Raw genomic sequence first — 25,041 nt, 5'->3', positions numbered from 1 at the left:
ACTTCTGATGGTTCCATTTCATCTGTCGGGTTAAGTCTAAACTCCAACAGCAAACAAGACCCTTCACCACTGGGTCTCATTTCTCCAGTTTCACCTCTCACCACTCTTCCACACACGCCCTGTCCTCCAGCTACACTCGACTATTCCCAATTTCTGAAAACATCATGCTGTTTCATTCTTCTGTGTCTGTTCTTAGGCTATTCCTTCTGCCCAAGGCATCCTTCTCTGCCCTCTTTCTAGTAGAAAGCATTCCTTCGATAGCCAGGTGAAAGGTCACTTTGTCTATGAGCCCAAGCAACGGTGGTAACAACCGTGATTATAGTTGACATTTATGGATCACTTGCTAGGTGCCAGGCACTGTACTGTATCCTCTGCATCAAGAACAGTTCCTGACTTGGCCGGGAGCGGTGGCTCACGCCTGTAATCCCAGCACTTTGGGAGGCCGAGGCGGGTGGATCACGAGGTCGGGAGATCGAGACCATCCTGACTAACACGGTGAAACCCTGTCTCTACTAAAAACACAAAAAATTAGCCGGGCATAGTGATGGGCGCCTATAGTCCCAGCTACTCGGGAGGCTGAGGCAGGAGAATGGCGTGAACCTGGGAGGTGTAGCTTGCAGTGAGCCGAGATCGCGCCACTGCACGCAACAGAGCGAGACTCCGCCTAAAAAACAAAAAACAAAAGCAAAAACAAAAAAAAAAACCTGTTCCTGACTCAAAAAGGTCCTCAGGAAGCATCACAACAGCCCTGTGAAAGCTCTATTTCTGCTCCTTATAACAGCTTTACTGAGATTAAAAACCACACATTCTACCCATTTTACAGGTCAAGAAATCAAGACACAGAAACAGAAAGCTTCAGTAATGTGACCAAAACCACACAGCTGACTCCGGTACCCACTCTTAATCCCTGTGTTAATAAGCCTATCTCATTCAATACTGATGCTATCTTACAATAATCTGCATATGTTTCTCTCTCTCCCCATTTCTCTGTGAGTTTCTCAAGGGCAATACATTTATCTTAACTTTGGCTCTCCAGCACCTAGTACAGTTCCTGGCACATGTGATAAATGAACAAATGAAGAAATGAATGAATGAATATCATTCAGCAATACATATGAAATCCTTTTTAAAAATACGAGAATATTAAAGGAAACCAATGTTCTTGAGGAAGAAAAACTTATGAAGTGTAATACACAGAGTCATGAACACAGGCAAAGCACAAAATAAATCTGACTCAAATAAAGCAGAGCCTGCAGAATAGTGGTTGAGGGTTTGTTGTGGCAGGGGGCTGGCACAGAGAATGCTCTCTGTGGAGTAAACTATTGCATTGCTGAGGCCCGCAGTCTGGGGGCAGAAACACGGTGCTGCAACAGTCAGTAGGTTGGTGTGTGGGAAGTCTGGGTGTGGGATGCTGGGACAGAGTGGACAGGGTGGATGCACAGCCTGAGCAAAAGTGAGGGAGAGCATGGAGGCAGGCAGGAGACTCAGAAAGGGCTATGTGTTTTGAAAAAAGCTAGAAGGGGTAAAAAGGAGTTAGGAAGGCAGAGGAGGAATGGTATGTGCTTGGGGCAGAGTCAGAGAAGATCAAGGAAAGTGAGAAGTGACTTCAAATATTTTAAACAAACTGTGCAATAAGCAAACATTTCTGGAGCTTGCTCTATACAAAGAGTGTGCTGGATGCCAGGAAACCTGGTGACTCGGATAGTCTCTGTCCTCAGGGAGCTCCCAGTAAACAATTACAAAATATAGGAGGAAAAGTACAAAGGAAGCAGACCTAACCCATCAGGGGAAGCTGACACCTGAGTTTTGAACAATGAGTAGGTGAGGCTGGGCAGTCCAAGGCTGTGCACAGGCTGGAGGGCAAGAGAGAATGGTGTGCTGGGGTGGGGGGTGGGTACTGTAATTAGCTCGATATAGCCAAAACAGGGCAAGAGCTGGGAGGAGTGACAGGAAAGAGAACACAAAAGGGGCTCCTGTGGATGCTAGTACCACTGTTTCTTAATCTGGGTGCTGGTTACTCAACGTTTTGTGAAAATTCATGTATCTGTACACTAATGAGTTATACATTTTTCTGTATATATGTCATACTTCAATAAAGTTACAATCCGGCTGGGCGTGGTGGCTCACTCCTGTAATCTCAGCACTTTGGGAGGCCGAGGAGGGTGGACCACAAGGTCAGGAGTTCGAGACCAGCCTGGCCAATACGGTGAAACCCCATCTCTACTAAAAATACAAAAATTAGCTGGGCGTGGTGGCGGGCGCATGTAGTCCCAGCTACTTGGGAGGCTGAGGCAGGAGAATCGCTTGAACCTGGGAGGCGGAGGTTGCAGTGAGCCGAGATCATGCCACTGCACTCCAGCCTGGGTGACAGAGCAAGAATCCGTCTCAAAAAAAAAAAAAAAAAAAGTTACAATCCAAAAAGTTTCAGCAAGCAGGTAGGAGTCAGATCACAGAGGGCTAAGCTTGCACAGTAATCCAAAAACATCTACCTACAGGCCCAGACGGGATACCTGAAATCATGTCTGAAATGGCAGCCTCATGTGGGCAAGAGCTAGGGCATCACACTGGCCTAACCAGAAGGAACTGTGCCAAGAGGACTAAGAGTTTTACCCCAAAATGATATAACCTACCATTTGCTAGGGCAGCCCAGATGTGCAGGCACTAAGCTTTCTATACAAGCCTTGATATTTAGCCTTATCCTAGGGATATTAGAGTAAATCAGTCAAATGTGTATGTACATTGGCTGTAGTATCAGGAAATTTATCTACTCAATCTAGCTTTGAACATGTTATGTTTTCTAACTCTCTATTTGTGTCAGGGTGGGGCCAAAAGCCTCAGCAAGACCGTGGGTAATACTTTGCCTCCAGGGACTGCACCTTATAGTGATCTGGGCCTGGGTGGGTGGGACAGCTACAGGAGTGAGCAGGAATGTAATGAGGTGGGGCCATGGGGACTGGTTCAGGACAGGGACTTCAAGTGGAGTAATCAGAGAATAAAGAGATTGGGTCACAGGTGATGACCTACACCAAGACAGGCAGAAACACACTGGAATGTAGTCAAAAGGGCTCAGGTCCCACAAGACTATCAGAAAAGGAAGTTGCACCAGGGTGTGGGGCAACAAGTGAGACCGCCCAGGAGGAGGAGATCCTGGGGGCAGGGCCAATGTATTACATTCCTTGCCAAGTGTGTTCTTTTAATGGGGCAGCCTCTCTCAGAGCAATCCGTACGTATCAGTGATAACAATGATAATTTATTGAGCACTTACTCTGTTCCAGCCATGACTGTAAGCACTTTTCTTGCCTTAAGCCATTTAGTCTTTTCAATAATTCCACGAAGTGGATACAATTACTGTCCCATTTTACAGATAATGAAACTGAAAGACAGAGAAGTTATTTGTCTGGGGTCACGAAACTAGTGAATGAGAGCAATAGGATTTAAACCAAATGGTTTTACTTCAGACCCCATGTTCTGACTACATCACTGTGCCACCCTCTTGATCTCAATCTGTGTCTGCACCATAAAAATAACAATAGGCAGAGCAACTAGTTATTGAGTGGATTCTGCTAAGGAAGCACGCTGAGCATTTTATATTTCTTATTTATTTCTCCGCTATCTCTAGGAGGTAGATATTCTGGGATCAAACTGAGGCTCTTGAGGCTGCATGATTTGCTCAAGGCTACAGAGCTGGTAATTAGAATAAGCAGGCTTTGAAGACGGGTTGACCTGACAAAAACTGGGTCCTTGAGTCCTGTATGACTCCTTCCACTGGCAGGGCTTTGGCCTACAGGAACCTCAACTGGAAGTGATGGGATCACCAGGCCTCAGGATCATCACTCTTCCATTGTTCCTCTAAGGCTAGGCTCCAGGAAGAGAACCTCATTGAAACCTCCCAGGCCTCCCTATAAGGCCTATAAGGATGCTAACAATCATGAGGTCTCTTTTATTTTTTAATTTTTTTTACAGACATGGTCTCGCTCTGTTGCCTAGATTGGAGTGCAGTGACGCGGTCATAGTTCACTGCACTCAAACTCCTGGGCTCAAGTTATCTGAGGGATCTTTTAAAAGGGAGGATACGGGCCGGGCGCGGTGGCTCACGCCTGTAATCCCAGCACTTTGGGAGGCCGAGGCGGGCGGATCACGAGGTCAGGAGATCGAGACCACGGTGAAACCCCGTCTCTACTAAAAAAAATACAAAAAAAAAAAAAATTAGCCGGGCGTGGTGGCGGGCGCCTGTAGTCCCAGCTACTCAGAGAGGCTGAGGCAGGAGAATGGCGTGAACCCGGGAGGCGGAGCTTGCAGTGAGCAGAGATTGCGCCACTGCACTCCAGCCTGGGCGACAGAGCGAGACTCCGTCTCAAGAAAAAAAAAAAAAAAAAAAAAAAAGGGAGGATACTATTAAGAATAGCAACCAATACCATCTGAGCAGTTATTACACGCCTCCATACCATTTGCCATACCATTCATTCTTTATATTCACTCTATAAGGCAGACACTCTTTCATCCCCATGCTACAGGTAAGGAAACTGAGGCTTAGAACTGTTAAGTGACTTGCCCAAGGTGATAGAGCCAGGAAACAGTGGAGCTGGGATTAGCCACCAGATCTGTCTAACATGAGAGCAGCCTGGGCTCTTAATCATGCTTGAATACCTTCTGATAGCACTGATCCTTCATTCTCCTTGGCAAGCAAGTCCTGTCACATGGCCTTTTTTGGTGGCATAAGGAAAGCTGGAAGAACCCTTAGGTGGCAAACTTCAAGAATTTCTAGTTGGGAATATCTCGCTGTTGACAAACACCAACGATGAAAAAGCAGGACCATCTATTAGCATCTGTTCGTTTGTTTTCCTTTTTAAAGCCTAATGAAGACTACTTCCCAGGGAAGGAGTTGCAGAGTACACTTTGCCCAAGCAACAGCCTTCAAAGCAAAACTAAGCTGCTCCACTAAACTAATATCAACCCTGCCCAAAGACCTGTGTTTCCCAGCCAACGCTACAATAAGGACATCACAATACAATGGCCCGGGCCTTGTCCTGGCCTGCGTCTCTCAGAGTGTCCCAGGCAACCCTGGGCTGCCACAAAGGAAGCCAGGGGAAAGCAAGCAGCAAGAGTCAAGGGGACAGAGCAAACAAGGTCACTCCCTTCTGTGGTGTATCTGCTCCATGGAAGTCTGGGGAGCATTGCCAAGTTTACTTCCACTGCCCCTATTGTCTTACCAATCAAGTTAATTTAATTTAGTTTTTAATTATGTACTCACTGAAGAAACTCTGGAAAAAAAACATATGAGGCCGGGAGTGGTGGCTCATGCCTGTAATCCCAGCACTTTGGGAGGCCAAGGCGGGTGGATCACCTGAGGTCGGGAGTACAAGACCAACATGGAGAAACCCCGTCTCTACTAAAAATGCAAAATTCGGATGTGGTGGCGCATGCCTGTAATCCCAGCTATTCAGGAAACTGAGGCAGGAGAATCACCTGAACCCGGGAGGCAGAGGTTGCAGTGAGCCGAGATTGTGCCATTGCACTCCAGCCTGGGGAACAAGATCGAAACTCCAACTCAAAAAAAAACCAAAAAAAAAAAAAAAAAAAAAAACCCCCCAAAAAAAAAAAAAAAAACTATATCTATATCTATATGAAAAGGAAATAAAATTCACCCATGAACTTAATCTACAGGAACAAGTATTATCCTTTTGGGATCTATTTTCTAACTATTTTTGTTGCTTTAACACAGTTGAAATTCATTAAAATGCTGAGCACGTTGGCTCACACCTGTAAGCCCAGCACTTTGGAAGGCTGAGGCAGGTGGATTGCTTGAGGCTTAGAGTTCAAGACCAGCCTGGACAACAGAGCAAGATCTGGTCTTTACAAAAAACCTTTAAAATTCCGAGACTGCACCACTGCACTCCAGCCTGGGCAACAGAACAAGACTCTGTCTCAAAAAAAAAAAAAAAAAAAGGAAGAAAGAAAGAAAAAAAACCAACCAGGCACGGTGGTACATGCCTGTCGTCTCAACTACATGGGAGGATGGGGTGGGAGGATCACTTGAGCCTAGGAGTATGAAGTTACAGTGAGCTATGACTGTGCCACTGCACTTCAGCCTGAGTGACCTGGGTGACAGAGTAAGACCCTGTCTCCAAAAAACAAAATTAGATTAAAAAAAAAAAATATATATATATATAATTTTACATTGTTTAAAAAAACATTCATTTTCACGTAGTTTAAAATTATATTTAAATATGTGCATAATATTCTACCACATGGGTAAACCATATTTTACTTAACCACTCCTTTCTAAAGTATTTTCTAATTTTTCCAGTGATTATAAATAATTCTGCAATTAATAACTTTGCACCATAAAGCTTTGCGTCTATATTTCTGCATTACTTTAGGATAGGTTCTCAAAAGTAGAATAAAAATCAAAACTACAAACATTTTATCCCCAGCTGCATAGAGTTAGAAAAATAAATGAATAAAATTTTTTAAAACTCCAAACTTTTTTTTTTTTTTTTTGAGACGGAGTTTTGCTTTTGTTGCCCAGGCTGGAGTGCAATGGCGTGATCTCGGCTCACTGCAACCTCCACCTCCCGGGTTCAAGCAATTCTCCTGCCACAGCCTCCCCAGTAGTTGGGATTACAGGTGCCCGCCACCACGCCCTGCTAATTTTTGTATTTTTAGTAGAGACAGGGTCTCACCATGTTGGCCAGGTTAGTCATGAACTCCTGACCTCGGGTGATCCACCTGCCTCGGCATACCAAAGTGCTGGGAATTACAGGCGTGAGCCACTGCGCCCAGCCAAAAAAACTCCAAACATTTTAAGACTGCCCATGGTTGTACAAATTTATCAGCCAACTTCCATGTGGGAGAATATCTGTTTGATAGAACCTTTGCCAGAACTGAGAATTAGCTTCTAAAATCTTTACCAATTTCCAAGGCAAAAAAAAAAAAAAAGCTTTCAAAAGTTTTTAAATTTCAATTTGCTTTTCTTTATTAATTATCCATGGAGTTGAATATTTTTCCATAATTTTCAGTGATTTATATTCCTTTTCTTGTGAATTTTCTCAAATAGTTTCTTTTTTAGGATAAAAAGTAAATTATTCCTTCATTAATTTTATTAAATAATTTTATTAATATTATGCAGTAAAATGTGAACTGTAGAAATATAACTTGCAGAATTTATAACTGAACTAACTGTATTATATATACTGTTAGCAGAGATTACTAAAATACTCAAAGAGCTAGAGTGATTCAGAGACCTAGCTAAAATAGAACTCTTCAAATATTTTAACAGATTAGAAATGTTGTTTGTGAGGGTCTCTATTTATAGTAGCAAATAATGGAAAACAAATGTCCAACAAAAGAGAAGGGCTGGGACCTCATAACAAATACGCAAGAGGAACTGAAGTGGACGTGGGGCAGACTGATGAAAGACTTCCTTTCCAATTTATAGGTTTGAATTTCTTTTATTCTTACCAAGTGCTTAAACTACTTCCAAAATTAAATTTAAATTTAAAGGAAATGACAAATATGTGACCAATGTCAGACATGATTCATATGAAAAAAGTGATAAAAGTAAAACAAAATTATGTATATAACATTATGAAAATGTCTATGAATTCATTAAACAAAAGTCTGGAGTGATATAAAAATTTTTTTGCTCTGTGGAACAAAAAAATAACCATGGCTGTGAAAGAGATACATAAAACTTACTTACATGTTTTTCTTCCCCAAACAAAAACCTTTTCATTGACTTACAGGTCATAAAATATATTTTTTTAATGGCATACTTTACATTTTTATGTGCGACTCCTAGGAAAACAAATAAACATGCACCTTTTGAGGGCATGTCTTCAGTTTCTCTATCTTTGCACTCGGCTATTTTAAAGGTGACATTTCCAAAGGCCAGTACTTGGTCCCTTCTGCCAGGCTGCTGCATATATTATTTATTTTAATGGACACCAGACACCTTGATGAATGACAACCTATCTGAACCTGACACTCTGGAAACAGGGATTAAGGCAGGGAGAATTCACAGACAGCAGAGTATTTACTGTTAAGAGTTATTTCTGACAAAATGACCACCACAATCTTCAGAACAAGACAATTCAGGCTATGCAATATCTAGCCATTTTAAGTAACCCAATAATAAACTAATAGGCCTACAGAAAGACCACTCATAAGCATTCCAAGAGAAACAATCTCTTATAAAGACCTAAGGCATCCTAGGGTGCCACCCCAGAAAAGGTAAGCAAACTGTAAGTAAAAGGCTTTAAGTACAACTTTTTACTCTTTACTTCCTGAGCACACAAACTATTTAACAATAGTGTACAAATATAAGGACTCTTACACGCTTCTTATGGGAGTATAAATGTGGCAATACATTTCAGAAATCCGACTGGGTGTGGTGGTTCACACCTGTAATCTCAGCACTTAAGGAGGTAGAGGTGGGAGGACAGCTTGAGCCCAGGAGTTCAAGACCAGCCTGGGCAACACAGTGAGACCCCATCATCCACAAAAAGGAAAAAAATCAATAAATTAATCCCAGAAATTGTTAAAAAGTGGCAAACACTTCTATTTCTAGGACATTATAAGAAAATAACTAAACATGAGTGCAAAAATTGCTGTACATTAGAAAGTTAACTGTAATATTTAAACAGCTAAAAACTGGAAAATCACCTAAATATTTAATGATATATACATTGGTTAAAGAATTTCTGTATTTATAAAATGAATATGCAGCCATTAAAAATGATAGACTAGAACTGGGAGCAGTGGCTCACACCTGTAACCCCAGCACTTTGGGAGGCCAAGGCAGGCATATCACTTGAGGTCAGGAGTTCGAGACCAGCCTGACCAACATGGTGAAACCTTGTCTCTGCTAAAAATACAAAAATTAGCTAGGCGTGGTGGTGCGTGCCTGTAGTCCCAGCTACTTGAGAGGCTGAGGCACAAGAATCACTTGAACCCAGGAGGCAGAGGTTGCAATGAACTGAGATCATGTCACTGCACTCCAACCTGGGCGACAGAGCGAGACTGCCTCAAAAAAAAAAGATAGATCAGACATTTATTGATATATGTTATATGTAATAGGTTGTATTATTGGCCCCAATTTCCCCCCACCATGTCCAGGCCCTTTGCTGTATAACTTTGCAGTGCCTTCCTGTTGTGAACAGGATGGAAATCTACACCCCTGGGCTCAGCCATGTGTAACTTTTTTTTTTTTTTTTTTTTTTTTTTGAGATGGACTCTCACTCTGTTGCCCAGGCTGGAGTGCAGTGGCGCAGTCTTGACTTACTGAAACCTCCGCCTCCCAGGTTCAAGCAATTCTCTGCCTCAGCCTCCCAAGTAGCTGCGATTACGGGTGCCTGTCACCACGCCCAGCTAATTTTTGTATTTTTAGTAGAAACGAGGTTTCACCATCTTGGCTAGGCTAGTCTTGAACTCCTGACCTCATGATCCACCCTCCTCAGCCTCCCAAAGTGCTGGGATTACAGGCATGAGCCACCATGCCAGGCCACGTGTTACATTTTGATCAATGGGATATTAGCACATGTGATGCAACCAGGAAATTAAAAAGTACATGCCTGACTAGGCTTGCTCACTATTGTGCTTCTGCCATTGCTATGAAAAGAACATACCTAAGTCTGTCCCCTGGCAGAAGAGGATGACAGCCATGTGGAGCAGAGCCCAACCTAGATTAGCCAACTCCAGCCAGCCACTGACATGAAAATGAAGCCCACATAACCAGCCAACTGACAAGCCATGTCCAGCCTAGATCAGCTGACTCCTTGCTGGCTTACAGAAATATGAGCTAAGTAAATACTTTGTTGTTTTAAGCTACTGAATTCTGGAGTGGTTTATTAACATTTTTATGGTACTAGCTAATTGACACAAGATTTAAAAGTCTGGAGGGAAAAATGTTGGAAAAATCTGGAAATATATAACCCAAATGCTTACAGAGGAACTTTTAGTTAAAAATAATAGATTGATCACATGTGTTTATCATCTCTCCCTCCAAAAATCTCACTAAAATGAAAACAAGAGATTAAAACCATATTAAATCACAAAGAAAATAAGAGGAGATTATAGCAAAACCAACTTTAACACAATAGTGAAAAAATATAAAGCAGGTGAGAGAAGAATAAACCACTTGGTGATGTGGAAGAAATTACAGCTCAGTGGCCTACAAAGAGGATTACTAATAAAAATCAGCCAACTCACCCCACAGAACTTCTGAGAAATTCAGCACTAGAGTGCATAGGTGCTATGGGAGGTGGGGGTATGGTACAGAGAAAAAAATCAAGTTGAAAGTTTATATACAGACCACTGAGAACAACAGGTGTTATCCCAACTATGTGCAGCCAAATGACCATTCCCGCATAACCCATCCCTCTAACTTTCTACTCTACCTGCAGAAGACCTCAGTTCTGGAGAAAACTAACTAAGGGCACAAGTCTAGAAACTACTTCGCACAGTAATGGGCTGAGGAGAGGTGTGGACTGAAAAGCAATGAGATGAAGTAAAGTCTCCAGACTGAAACCAGCCACCTTCCCTGTTCCTGCTCTCACAACTCCAGCAGCTAGTCTTATGCATCCTCCACCCCCGAAAAAAACCCTAACTCTGCTACCCCAGACAGGACTTTAGAGGATTCCTCTTTGGGAAAACTGAATAGTTTCAAAGGAAAATAAAACCTGCAGATGATGACATTTGTAAATGCCCCCAACCCAAAGAAAGTGGCCAGCCCACTGCCTGATTCCCCATACAGTGAAAATGATCCACCAACAAGCCCTGCCCATGCACGGACTCTCCAGTCAATATGTTAGTGCCTCATTTAAATTTTTATTATTATTATTATTATTTTTACAGATGGCTGTCACCCAAGCTGGAGTACAGTGGCACAATCATAGCTCACTGCAGCCTCAAACTCCTAGGCTCAAGCAATCCTTCTGCTTCAGCCTCCTGAGTAGCTGGGATTATAGGCAAGTACCATCACACCAGGCTAATTTCCTTTTTTTGTAGAGACGAGGTCTCGCTATGTTGTCCAGGCTGGTCTTGAACTCCTGGCCTCAAGCAATCCTCCCACCTCAGCCTCCCAAAATGCTGGGATTATAGGTGTGAGTCATTGTGCCAGGCCATGTCTCACTCTTAAATAGAAACAGATAGCCAGGATTACCATACATATAAGAAAATCATATGGAAGAAATCCTCCCAAAATAAACAATTAGAAAAAAAAAAATACCAGGAAGACAAAGAGACTATGCTTGGAACAAATAGAAAGTGAAAATATATATGTACAATCAGAGATATAATAGAGGATACTGTGGTGATAAAATAAAAATAGGATGCCTCAAAGAAACAACTAGAGACCAGATGTAAATGTATAAAAATGTAATAAATAAAATTTAAAACTCAATAGAGGAGTTGGAAGACAAAAACAAGGAAATGTCCTAGCAAAAGTAAGAGAAAGTAAGTAAAAATGATGGGAAAAACAGTAGAAAATAAAATACGCATACTTGATCAATCAAGAAAATCGAATATCCCTCCCTCCCTCCCTTCCTTCCTTTTTCTTTCTTTTTTCTTTTCTTTTCTTCCCTCTGTGGCCCAGGCTGGAATCCAGTCGGCGCGCTGCACACTCCCTGCCTCCGGCTCCCGTGATTCTCCTGCCCTGGCCTGCCGGCTGCCTGGGATTGCCGGCGCGCGCCACCACCATTGTCTGCTTTTTCTCCTTTGGCTGGAGGCGCGGTTTCGCCATGTTGGCCAGGCTGGTCTCCAACTCCTGACCCCGGGTGCTCTGCCCGCCTCGGCCTCCCGAGGTGCTGGGACTGCAGACGGAGTCTCGCTCACTCGGTGCTCGGTGTTGCCCGGGCTGGAGTGCGGTGGCGTGGTCTTGGCTCGCTGCAGCCTCCGCCTCCCAGCCGCCTGCCTTGGCCTCCCAGGGTGCTGGGATTGTAGCCTCTGCCCGGCCGCCGCCCCGTCTGGGAGGTGGGGAGTGTCTCTGCCCGGCCGCCCCGTCTGGGAAGTGAGGAGCGCCTCTGACCGGCCACCCATCGTCTGGGAAGTGAGGAGCGCCACTGCCCGGCCACCCATCGTCTGGGAAGTGAGGAGCGCCTCTGCCCGGCCGCCCCGTCTGGGAAGTAAGGAGCGCCTCTGCCGGGCCACCCCAGCTGGGAAGTGAGGAGCGCCTCTGCCCGGCCGCCCATCGTCTGGGAAGTGAGGAGCGCCTCTGCCCGGCCACCCACCGTCTGGGAAGTGAGGAGCGCCTCTGCCCGGCCGCCCCGTCTGGGAAGTGAGGAGCGCCTCTGCCCGGCCGCCCCGTCTGGGAAGAAGTGAGGAGCGCCTCTGCCCGGCTGCCCCGTCTGGGAAGAAGTGAGGAGCGCCTCTGCCCGGCCGCCCGGTCTGGGAAGAAGTGAGGAGCGCCTCTGCCCGGCCGCCCCGTCTGGGATGTGGGGAGTGCCTCTGCCCGACCGTCCCGTCTGGGAGGTCTACCACGGAGGCCAGAAGCAATGTGGGGGCTGGACGTGGTGGCTCACGCCTGTAGTCCCAGCACTCTGGGAGGCCAAGGTGGGTTGATCACTTCAGGCTAGGAGTTCGAGACCAGCCTGGCCAACATGGCGAAACATATGAAAAATACAACAGACAAACCAACCAACCAACCCAGTGACAACAAAACAGGCCCACCCTGGAGTCATACTCTAATTTTTTCTAGTTTCCTCCCTTTCTGATCCTTTATCCCACTTTCTTTTTCTTCCTCTTGGATTGAGTTATTATCATTGATCCATATAAAGTCCCTCTCTCATTTATTTTCTTTAATTCCCACTCCCCATTTCTATTCCCCGTCTTCCCATGTGCAACCTTCCTAATATGTTTGACACGCATCTTTTTGTTTGTATGTATTTTTAGAAAATGTTTATTGTTTTATGTGCAAAAAAAATTAATAATAAAAAAAAGAAAGAAAAAAAAGAAAATCGAATATCCAATAAACATCCAAAACAAGAGGACAGAGAAAACAGAGGTGGAATTTGGAAAAGTTGTTCAGGAACACCCTCTAGAACTAAAGACACTAGTTTCCATACTGAAAGGGGCTACCAAGTGCTCAGCATAATGAATTTAAAAAGACCCACGTCCAGACATAGCAACACAAAATTTCAAAACGCTCAGGATAAAAAGAAGACACTTAATTTTTCTTCTCCTTTTTTTTTTTTTTTTTTTTTTGAGACAGTCTTGCTCTGTCGCCCAGGTTGGAGTGCAGTGGCATGATCTCGACTCACTGCAAGCTCCGCCTCCTGGGTTCACGCCATTCTCCTGCCTCAGCCTCCTGAGTAGCTGGGACTACTGGTGTCAGCCACCATGCCCGGCTAATCTATATATATATACACATATTTTTTTTTTTTAGTAGAGACAGGGTTTCACCATGTTTTCTTCTCCTTTTCTTGAGGTAGGGTCTCGCTCTGCCACCCAGGCTAGAGTGCAGTGTCGCTATCTTGGCTCAATGTAGCCTTAACCTCCTGTGCTCAAGTGACCCTCCTGCCTCAGCCACCAAAGTAGCTAGGACTATAGACGCATGCAACCACACCTGGCTAATTTTGCTTATTTTTTGTAAAGACGAGGTCTCACTATGTTGCCCAGGCTGGTCTCAAATTCCTAGGCTCAAGAGATCCTCCTGCCTCAGCCTCCCAAAGTGCTAGGATTACAGGCTTGAGCCACTGTGCCTGGCCAGAAAATATTAAATATTTCAGAAAAAAAAAAAACAAAAAACTGGGTTATATCCATGACCATAAAACTGCTCAATAGCTACCAAGATACTAGAAGACAATGAAGCAATGCCTTCAAAATTCTAAAGGAAAAGTTATTCAAGTCTAGAATTCTCAATCCTACCCAACTATTAATTTGGTGCTAAACCAGAACAAAGATATTTTTTAGACATGGAATAACTCAAAATATATATCTCATACACCCCCTTTTTTTTTTTTTTTTTTTTTTTTTTTGAGACAGGGTTTCACTCTGTCGCCCAGGCTGGAGTGCAGTGGCGTGATCTTGGCTCACTGCAACCTCCGCCTCCCAGATTCAAGCAATTCTCTGCCTCAGCCTTCCAAGTAGCTGGGATTACAGATGCCCACCACCACGCCCGGCTAAATTTTTGTTTTTAGTAAATATAGGGTTTCACCATCTTGGCCAGGCTGGTCTTGAACTCCTGACCTCGTGATCTACCCGCCTCGGCCTCCCAAAGTGCTGGGATTACAGGTGTGAGCCACCGCGCCCAGCCTTCATACACCCTTTCTTAGACAATTACTGAGAAAGTACTTCAGAAAAACAGAAAAAAATCAATAAAAAAGAGAAAGAATCCAGGAGAGGAGGGATACAGAACAGGAGATTTATGAAGGTAAGTTTCAGTATGACAGCTTTATACCAGGCCCAGAGAACAACCAGGACAGACTGGGGTAGGATGAAAGATGTGTGAGAAAAATCTCCAGAAAAACAATAAAACCTATAAACTATTTGATGTGTTTAAGTGTTGTTAAAAGGAAAAAAAAAAAGAACACTGTTAGGTAGTTGACAGATCTAGTGGAGCAACTAGGGAATAAAACAGTGATTGGCACCCAAAAACTAAGCAAAAAACCAAACAAGCAATAAAAGACACTTATTAACCCCAGGAAAAATAAAAGGTAGTACATAGAAGAAAAATGTAGTCATAGTTACTACTTTGCCCAGCAGTGGAATAACACACACAGTGTCGTAAAATGTAGGTGCTGATACTGATTCAATAAAAACTATATGTCGGCCAGGTGCGGTGGTTCATGCTTATAATCCTGGCACTTTGGGAGGCCAAGGAGGGTGGATCGCTTAAGTTCAGGAGTTCAACAGCAGCCTGGGCAACATGGCAAAACCCTGTCTCTATAAAAAATACAAAAATTAGCCAGGCATGATGGCGGGCGCTTGTAGTCCTAGCTACTCAGGAGGCTGAAGTGGGAGGATCACCTGAGCTGAGGAGGTCAAGGCTTCCGTGAGCCATGACTGCCACTGCACTCCAGCCCTGAGTGACAGAGTGGGACCCTGTCTCAAAAACAAAAGAAGACAAAACAAAACAAACAAACAAGAAACCATGATGTAACTACTACAGGAAAATCAGGCAAAGGGAAAACGGCATGTTGGTATCAAAGAGCTAATTTTTTTTTTTTTTTTTTTGAGATGGAGTCTTGCTCTGTCGCCCAGGCTGGAATGCAGTGGCGCAATTTCGGCTCACTGCAACCTCCATCTACCTGGCTCAAACAATTCCCCTGCCTCAGCCTCCTGAGTAGCTGGGATTACAGGCGCACACCACCACGCCCGGCTACTTTTTTTTGTGTTTTTAGTAGAGATAGGGTTTCACCACGTTGGCAAGACTGGTCAAACCCCCGACCTCAGGCAATCCAACCACCTTGGCCTCCAAGTGCTGGGATTACAGGCGTGAGCCACCGCACCTGGCCCCAAAGAGCTAAATCTTTATCACTATCCATGATGGGAGTGCAACAAATAATGTCTAAAATTTATAATTAAGGAAATACAATATAAGGTCTTATTTAGAAATATGGAATACTAGCAAAAGCAAGAAAGCAGTTGCTTCAAAGAACTTCAACTACGGGTGGGAAGAAAGAGGAAGGCTGCTATTCTAATCATAAGCCTTTTAGAACCTTTTTAAATTTTTTTTTAGAGATAAGGTCTCACTCTGTCACCCAGGCTGGAGTGCAGTGGCATGATCACAGCTCACTGCAGCCTCAAACTTGCAAGTTCAAGCAATCCTCCTGCCTCAGCCTCCCAAGTAGTTGGGACTACAGGTACATGCCACTGTGCCAGGCTAATTTTTTATGTTTTGCAGAGACAAGGTCTTGCTATGTTCCCCAAGCTGGTCTTAATCTCCTGGGCTCAAGTGATCTTCCTGCCTCAGCTTCCCAAAGTGCTGAGATTACAGGTATGAGCCACCACACCTGGCCTAGAACTTTTTTTTAAAACTATGTTAACAGTGACTCTCTGAGCAGTTAAGTTTTCAAGATGTTTTAATTTTTTTCTCTTGCCTTGTCTACATTTTCTAAATAATCTTGTATTACTTGTGTAATTTTTTAAAATGTTTTTAAGGGTTACATTAAAAAAAAAAAACACACACAGCATAAGTGTTGCAAAATCTTGCATAAATCAGGGACTGAGCTTTGTACTCTCCCTTCAGGGCCTTACCTTTTATCGTAGTCAAAATGAAGAAAGCAATAAGGGTGTTGTTGATGGCACAGGTAGACTTGGCAACACAAGACAAAATCGTGTAAGGATTTAAGAGATAGCTGGGGAAGAACAAACATATTTGGCATTAGTAATCCTGACCAAGGAGCCCTCGCCATTACAGCCAGGAAGTTACAAGAGATTTACTAAAAGCTTACGCAAAGGAAGACAGCTTCCTAGAAATGAGTTCCCCAAGTAAAAGAGAATACAGTAGGGGTTGAAGCTGATAAGTAAAAGGTACTGAACATGGACTGCCTATTCTGTGCTATGGGGTATATGGAAAACTGTAGTATTTAATCATCACAGGGATCCTATAACTCTCAATAACATCATTCCAGTTTTGCAGATGAGGAAACGTTTGCAGGTGACGTTCAAGAAGCAGCTGAGTCTCAATGGTAAAGGGACTTGCCCAAAATCTCACAAACTAATAAATACATTCAAAATCAGGTCTTTCTAGCTCTATAAATGTTCTTTTTACTATTTTAGATTTCAAAAAATGATAAAATTCTACCAATTCCCACAGAGCCACATATCTTAAGAATAGCTACATTTACCTCTGAGAACCAGGAAAGTATATTTTCCTCAGTCAGGTTCCTAAGCCCTGACACAGGTCATGCCAATCCAAGAGTTAAAGCAGCTTAGATGTAGCCTTCTTGGCAGTTAAACAGAATCCACTGAGCCAGACCCCAAGGACAGAATAAGTATCTACTGAGCTCAACAAGTCAGGTATTACAGAACTTCAAAGGACATCTGGACCCTCACCAGGAAGGAGTTAATAAGCTGAAACACCTAGTGTTTTCCTGAGGTGGGAAGGAATGAACTGAGAAAATGAATTCGAAATGCTTGTGAGTAGGGAAATCTTAGATAGTCATAACAAATTGTTTGTATTTATTTCTATCCTGCTTCCACAAAGGATTTGAGGCAGCTAAGATGAGAACAAGCCGGGCGCAGTGGCTCACGCCTGTAATCCCAACACTTTGGGAGGCCAACACAGGCAGACCACCTGAGGTCGGGAGTTTGAGACCAGCCTGACCAACATGGAGAAACCCTGTCTCTACTAAAAATACAAAATTGGCCAGGCGTGGTGGCACATGCCTGTAATCCCAGCTACTCGGGAGGCTGAGGCAAGAGAATCGCTTGAACCCAGGAGGCGGAGGTTGCAGTGAACCAAGATGGCACCATTGCACTCCAGCCCGGGCAACAAGAGTGAAACTCAGTCTCAAAAAAAAAAAAAAAAAAAAGAGAGAGAACAGATAATAAAAAATAGGCTGGGCATGGTGACTCACACCTGTAATCCCAGCACTTTGGGAGGCCAAGGTGGGTGGATCACTTGAGCTCGAGTTCGAGACCAGCCTAGCCAACATGGCAAGACTCTGTCTCTACTAAAAAACAAAAAAAAAAAACAAAAAAAAAAACCCTTAGCCAGGCATGGTAGTACACACCTGTAGTCCCAGATACTTAGGAGGCTGAGGTGGGAGAATCACTTGAGTCCAGGAGGTGGAGGCTGCAGTGAGCTGTGATTGTACCACTGCACTCCAGCCTGGGTGACAGAGTGAGACTCCATCTCAAAAAAACAAAGAACAGATAATAAAAAATAACAGCAAAGTACAAATACAAATAAAGAATCGGCCAGGAGCAATAACTCACGACTGTAATCCCAGCTCTTTGGGAGGCCGAGGTTGGTGGATCATTTGAGCTCAGGAGTTCAAGACCAGCCTGGCCAACATGGTGAAACCCCATCTCTGCTAAAAGTACAAAAAATAGCCAGGCATGGTGGCAGGTACCTGTATTCCCAGCTACTCCAGAGGCTGAGGCAGGAGAATTGTTTGAACCTGGGAAGCGGAGGTTGCAGTGAGCCGAGATTGCACCACTGCACTCCAGCCTGGGCAACAGAGCAAGACTCTGTCTCAAAAAATAAATAAATAAATAATCAAGAGCAAGGAAAACATAAATAAAAGGAGACAGTAAAGGCAATGGAAGGACCACCAAATGGATATTCTACAGCACTATAGTAATCAGCTTCAAATTCGGCTCTGAGTTTCCTGGCAGACAAAGTGAAAAGGTAGACTAGTTACATAATTCTGGTTATCAGATAGGAAGAAACATGCCAGTGTCTCAGGAAGAGATGATGATTATTATTCACAAATAAAGACCTTAAATCCAATACCTCCCACGACTGTGAGATTAGCAGTTCTACAGCCAAAGGCCTAGAAATTGCTGGTAGTTTTTTTCAGCAATTACAGACAGGCTTGTTTTTTTTTTTTTTTTTTTTTGAGACGGAGTCTCGCTCTGTCGCCCAGGCTGGAGTGCAGTGGCGCAATCTCGGCTCACTGCAAGCTCCGCCTCCCGGGTTCACGCCATTCTCCTGCCTCAGCCTCTCAGAGTAGCTGGGACTACAGGCGCCCGCCACCACACCCGGCTAATTTTTTTTTTTGTATTTTTAGTAGAGACGGGGTTTCACCGTGGTCTCGACCTCCTGACCTCGTGATCCGCCCGCCTCGGCCTCCCAAAATGCTGGGATTACAAACATGAGCCACCGCGCCTGGCCACAGGCTTGTTACATAATCTTTAAAGAAACAGCTGCTGCTATTACAAAACTACCCCCAGGACACATATAAGTCCATAAGGGATTCATAAAGTTGCTAAATTTCTGGTTCTATTAAGGTAGATCCCACCAATATTTCTGAAATGCATAGATTTGAACTGATAGTCCAAAACTATTTGGTGGGAAGAAAAAAAAGCCATTTCTAAATAGCAGGTGACGTTCAAGAAGCGGCTGCATAGACATCTAATAGGGAATAGGAAATCCACACACAAGGCAGAGGGTTGAGTAAACTAGTCTCACAAGGCCCCTTCTAATTCTGAAGTTCTAAGGGCGTGTTTTTCCACGAGGAAACTTGTTTGTCTTGTTTACTATATATCCCTAGAAACTGGTATATTATTAATATTCAATGACTATTAGTGGATTGAATAATTATTCACATTTGCCTATCTCAGGAAGATAAATGGGAATAACCCAAAAGAGTACAACTTAAATGGTAGCACTGGGTACTCCCTAGAGAATTATTTCACAGAGCCTCAATAAGTTCCAGTCTTCCACATGGGTCACCCAGCTGGAATGCATCTGTTTGGCACTTTAGTTTTATGAGCTACAAATGGGGGACTATACTGTACACGAAACATAAGAGCTGCTTGAAATAGCAGCCACATAAAAACCAAACTTTTATTTAATCCATACATCACAATTGAAGAACTTTAGAAACACTGGTTATAAGTAGGCTGGAACCCAGATCAGCATGGAGTCAAAAAGCACTTGTGAAGGGTTTGATTGTACACAGCCCTGTGTGAGTCTTTGTCTCAAGAGAGACAGAATGGCTCTGTCTCTTTTGCTGGCCAGAACAACAGAGCCCAGTTGTGCAACAGAACTACAGCAAATACTTGATGACTAAGATTGCAAATCTCCAAAAATACAACAAACAACATGGGAAAGTCTCATCAGATTTTCCTCGCATTTGTTGGCACTAAGCCTTGTTTTGTCAGGGAATACTTACAACAGGGCCACTTTCAGAGGGATGTAACGCATTTCCATAGGGGTCCGGATGAGTTCGGCCACATCTGGGGCATACTGGTCCAGTTCTAGGAGGAGTTTCTGCTTTTTAAACTAGAAAAAAAAGAAAGGAAAAGATAAAACACATGAAACAATTCACTTCCCATTGTTTTTATGCTGAAGACAAAAGTCCTTTCCATAGCCCAAGTGGCCCTGCCTGGTCTGGCCCTACCTCTCCAGGCTCATCTCACACTAGGCCCTCCCCATCCCCTTTCTGGGTTCCAGCACCATGAACATGCTGTGTCCCTCCTGTTCCCAGACCTTTGCATTTGACCTGGAATAATTTCTTCTTCTCTTTCCCTGGTTAACTCCCACACGGTCCTTAGATCTCAGTTAAATCATCATTTCCTTAGGAAGGCACACTTTCCCTCACCACCCCACACCCAGGTAAAATCCCCCTATTATATATGTTCTTTCATATATGTTCACAGTTAATAACTTTTTCACTTATTTATATGATTGACTAATGTCTGTCTCCCTCATTAGACTAAGAGTTCCATGAGGGCAGGGACCATGTTTATTTGCTTACCATGTATGCCTAACACCTGGCACAGTGGACAAACAATAAATGTCTGTTGAATGGCTAAATGAATGACGTGCTGGCAAAGCAAAGTTCTTAGCCATTTGAAGAGTTATCATCAGTGGCCTAAAGACTCCAAAGTTCCATCCATGAAGAAGTATTGTCAAGCAAAGTAGAATGATCCCAAATGTCACAGTATCTTGGGTTATGTTTTATTTCCACAAAGGAGGTGTAGAATGGCCACGATGATCAAGAGGAGGAAAGCTGGGTGTGCGTGGGCAGCTGGATAGTTAATAGGGAGTGGGATGGGGGTGGAAAGCTCTTGCCTTCCGCTGGTGTGTCTTAACAAGTTCATGGGTGTGTTTCAGAATGAAAAAAAGGTAGGCAACCTTATAAGCAAACATGGGTCAGAATATAGATGAGAAAGCCTCTCAAACCAAAATCGGTGGCCCTGTTGATTTAATGATCAAAGAATCTCATTTAGACAATATAAAATCAATGCTGCCATCTATTAGAAAACAGAGTATTTCAGAGGAGCCAAGATAGCTGTGCTTAACTGTGAAGGATTAAAAATTTAATGATGTAAAAAGCAGATCACACTAGAAAATATACTGCATTGTGACATTTACATAAAGTTAAAAGCATGTAAAATAATACTATGTGTTGGGGGCCGGGCACAGTGGCTCATGCCTGTAATCCCAGCACTTTGGGAGGCCGAGGCAGGCAGATCACAAGGTCAGGAGATCGAGACCATCCTGGCTAACACGGTGAAACCCCGTCTGTACTAAAAATACAAAAAATTAGCAAGGCGTGGTGGCAGGTAACTGTAGTCCCAGCTACTTGGGAGGCTGAGGCAGGAGAATGGCATGAACCTGGGAGGCAGAGATTGCAGTGAGCCGAGATCGCGCCACTGCACTCCAGCCTGGGCGACAGAGCAAGACTCCGTCTCAAAAAATAAAAAAATAAAAAATAATAAAAAATAACACTATGTGTTATGTAGTAACATATATAGTAAAAGTCAAGGCCATGTGTATGGATGATAACCACTAGATTCAGATACTGGGTAGGAGGGGAAATAGGGAGATGAAAGCATCAGAGAGAGAGAGAGCTGTAGGAATAAATTTTTTTCAGCCTGAAAATAGGTTCAAAAGTATGTACTATGCTTTATGTATTTTTGCATGTCTTAGGTCTTTCAAAATTAAAAAAAATTAACCAAAAAATATTTTTAGAAGACCACCTTTCAGTTTAAACTTGCATAGGTTTAGGTAGAGGCTTAATCTGAAAACCTGAAACAAACTTCAAAAACCTCCCTTTGATCATCTGTTCTACTCACAGTTGGCAGAGTCCAAGTTAAGCCAACTTAACTTGGGAATTATCAGTAAGATTTATGGTGCCATTCACAGCTGGGGTTAATTAAAAGGACAAAATATAAACCAAGGTGCTTTTATCACACAGAAGGGGGCTGGCTCAGCAATCAAGTGCTTACTGAGGACAGCTGCAGCAGTGGTAGCAGGAAGGCAGCCTCACTAGCTAACAGGTCTAGAGTTCTGCAGCAAAAACAAGGCCACCTGGAGTGGGTGAGCTCCACAAAGAAGGCTGTGAGAAAGGAACAGAGTTCATCCAGGGGCAGCCAGACAGACAGGTGGGAATGCAGACCCATTCCCCAGGCTGGAAGCCAGCCAGCAGGGCTGCACTGAGAGAAAGAGGCAATTACCAGGGATGTGTACATCCTGGGCAAAGGTGACACTGTGCCAGCAATGGAAGATAAATACTTCCTTATAACCACAATCTTCTCAAATACTTTAAAACAGAAAGATCTTCTGAAAAGAGTCTCCAGGTGGGAAGGCACACAGATCAGCAATCCCCACATTCTCAGCTTTCTTGTCTCCCTCAATTTCAGCAGCACAGGCACTATTATGGCTCTCCTCATAGGCCCAATATCAGCTCCCCTAAGTGTAGACAAAATCCCTTTTAAACATCCCTACTGCATCCAGCTAGAGACAGGAAAGTGGCTAAAATCAATGGAAATTTTTAAAATTATACACACATGTGCACGCGCATACACACACACACACACCTTAAAAAAATTTAAGTATAAAATGAAGTTAAGGTATACATTAAAATCTGAAGATCGATATTTCTAGAAACAATCATTAGTCTTGACAATGATAAGATTTAAAACAATGACAGGAGAGATTAAAAGTGATGCGAAGGGTAGTGACCTGGATATCTTACCTTTGTGATCACTAATCAGCTTGTAGACAGATGGTATGCTTTTCCATATGTATCTTATATTAAAAAATCAAAATGTTTTAATTTTTAAAAATCTCCAGGGTAGAGTCTTCCTTTCCTTCCACCCACTCCTCTATATAGCGCTTTCCTGGTCCCTTGAAAGATAGGTTTTGCAAGGACATAATTCCCCTACTTCAAATAAAGGGCTTTTTTCTTTGTTTTTTTTTCTCTTTCTTTCTTTTTTTTTTGGAGACAGAGTCTTGCTCTGTCACCAGGATGGAGTGCAGTGTTGCGATCTCAGCTCACTGCAACCTCCGCCTCCCAGGTTCAAGCGATTCTCTTGCCTCAGCCTCCCGAGTAGCTGGGATTACAGGCACCCACCACCACGCCCAGCTAATTTTTGCATTTTTAGTAGAGAAGGGGTTTCACCATGTTGGTCAGGCTGGTCTTGAACTCCTGACCTCGTGATCTGCCCACCTCAGCCTCCCAAAGTGTTGGGATTACAGGCGTGAGCCACAGCGTCCGGCTATAAAGGGCTTTTTCTAATCATTGAAGCTGCATCTACATTTATTTGCATCCCCAAAAACTATGGTGGGGTGGGAGAGAGGAAACACTCCACTCTTGCCCCTACTCCTCTCCAACTGTTAGCCTCAGCACATTCCAAATTCAGGAGCCTAGCCTCCAAATTTACAACCTTCTGATCATATTAAGGGGACACAGGTTTTTATCACCCATTATCAAACCACCTGCAGCTCTCTTAACACAAATTCTGAGTTCCAAACAAGAAGCACCATCTCAGCAAAGGACAGACTAGACTAACATTGTTTTTGTCAAGTGAGATAGATGTAAAATGTCATGATAACCAACTGGTCACCATCAGCATTCAGTCCACAGGCTAACAGCTGGAGAGGGGGTGGGGGTGCAGTCCCCTCTCTGCCCTACAGTTCTCCTGGATGCATCTGTGTGTAGACATAGTTTCATTACCAAGGATAAAAAGACTCAAATCGTACCAAGATTTAAATACTTCCCAGACTATGTGATATGAACCCTTCTGACAAAGGGAAGAAGATTTAGAGGAAGACATGCTGCTATCCCATCTAAATCAATAGTAGTACGTTAGTATCATCAAAATCTGCCATTTAGAATGAGTTAATTTTTGACAGAGCATACATAAAACTCCTATTCTGATGAAGAATGTTCTAATAGTCTGAACTCTAAAAGTGGAAAAACAAAAACATTCCAAATTTTACTTCAGTCTTAGTAATAACAGAATGTCTTGGTGCACTAAAAACCAGGGTATTGACAACACCGTTTGGCTTTCTCTCTCCCTCTTTAAATCATGCAAAGAAAAAAACCCAAAAATCTCTATATATTTCCAAATAAACTCAGAAATAACAAACAAATTATTGGTGCTCTAAATTAAAGGCATCTCTCCTATGGACATTGAAGCCTGACTTTGTTAGGCAATTAACTGAAACCTAGTTTCGTTGCTTCCTCATAAACTACCCCTACCATTAAAAATTGTTTTGTTTGGAGGCAGTGTTTCACTCTGTCACTCAGGCAGGAGCGCAGTGGCACGACCACAGCTCAATGCAGCCTTGACCTCCCATGCTCAAGCCATCCTCCTGTCTCAGTCTCCAGAGTAGCTGGGCCTACAGGCACATACCACCACTCCTGGCTAATTTTTTAAAGAATTTTTTGTAGAGACAGGGTCCCACTATGTTGCCCAGGCTGGTCTTAAGCAAAAAATTGTTTTAACTGGGGAGTGTGAGAGGTTTTCTGATGAGAATTGAGCAGGAAAAAAAAAAAAAGTACATATGGCATTAGCAACTAATCAACTTTCATTAAAACACATTTCAGTTTTACATTTTGGTTATAAAGATCTGGGTAATTGTGGTCTTAGATGAAAGCTACCAATCCTGCCTCAGCTATTCATATCTATATCACACATATACATATATCATATATATATACATATATGCACACACACACACAAGTTTATTTTTTCCCTAGTCTTTTTTTTTTTTTGAGATTCACTCTCAAAAAGTTTCACTCTGTTGCCCAGCCTGGAATACAGTGGCGCGATCCTGGCTCACTCCAATCTCCACCACCCGGGTTCAGTTGATTCTTATGCCTCAGCCTCCCAAGTAGCTGGGATTACAGGTGCATGCCATCACACTTGGCTAATTTTTGTATTATTGGTAGAGACTGTCTACCTACCCAACCTATTTCAGAGAAGAGAATAGTCACTGCTAATTTATCTCTAAATTCCTCAGCTTATGAATCCTATGCCCAATTATTTCATCTACAGCCCTCAAGAGAATCCTGTTAAAGCATTTCATCTCAGCCCCTAAAGTTTTCAAGATATGCTCCATTAGTTTAAGATATATACTCCCTGGTCTTGGTGATACTAAGTCCCTAAAATATAGTTCTTAATTTTAGGGGAAGA

The 25,041-nt window shown here is 43.2% G+C and overlaps 1 protein-coding gene across 3 annotated transcripts in view; it reads right to left on the bottom strand.

Annotated features, from left to right (window-relative positions):
- PIGU (phosphatidylinositol glycan anchor biosynthesis class U) overlaps nucleotides 1–25,041 on the bottom strand; it is a 116,625-nt gene that overhangs the window by 60,406 nt on the left and 31,178 nt on the right. For all 3 annotated transcript variants that reach the window (XM_055265929.2, XM_063633779.1, XM_063633778.1), the window contains 2 exons: nucleotides 19,785–19,894; nucleotides 16,195–16,295 (listed from right to left, as the gene is read on the bottom strand). In XM_055265929.2, coding sequence (XP_055121904.2) covers nucleotides 16,195–16,295; nucleotides 19,785–19,894 — 211 coding nt within the window. The remainder of the gene's footprint in view (nucleotides 1–16,194; nucleotides 16,296–19,784; nucleotides 19,895–25,041) is intronic.

This window comes from Symphalangus syndactylus, chromosome 24 (assembly GCF_028878055.3).
Source record: "Symphalangus syndactylus isolate Jambi chromosome 24, NHGRI_mSymSyn1-v2.1_pri, whole genome shotgun sequence".
NCBI classification, from domain to species: Eukaryota; Metazoa; Chordata; class Mammalia; order Primates; family Hylobatidae; genus Symphalangus; species Symphalangus syndactylus.
Note: the sequence above shows the minus strand (reverse complement) of the source record. Positions and strands in the feature narration are given on the sequence as shown.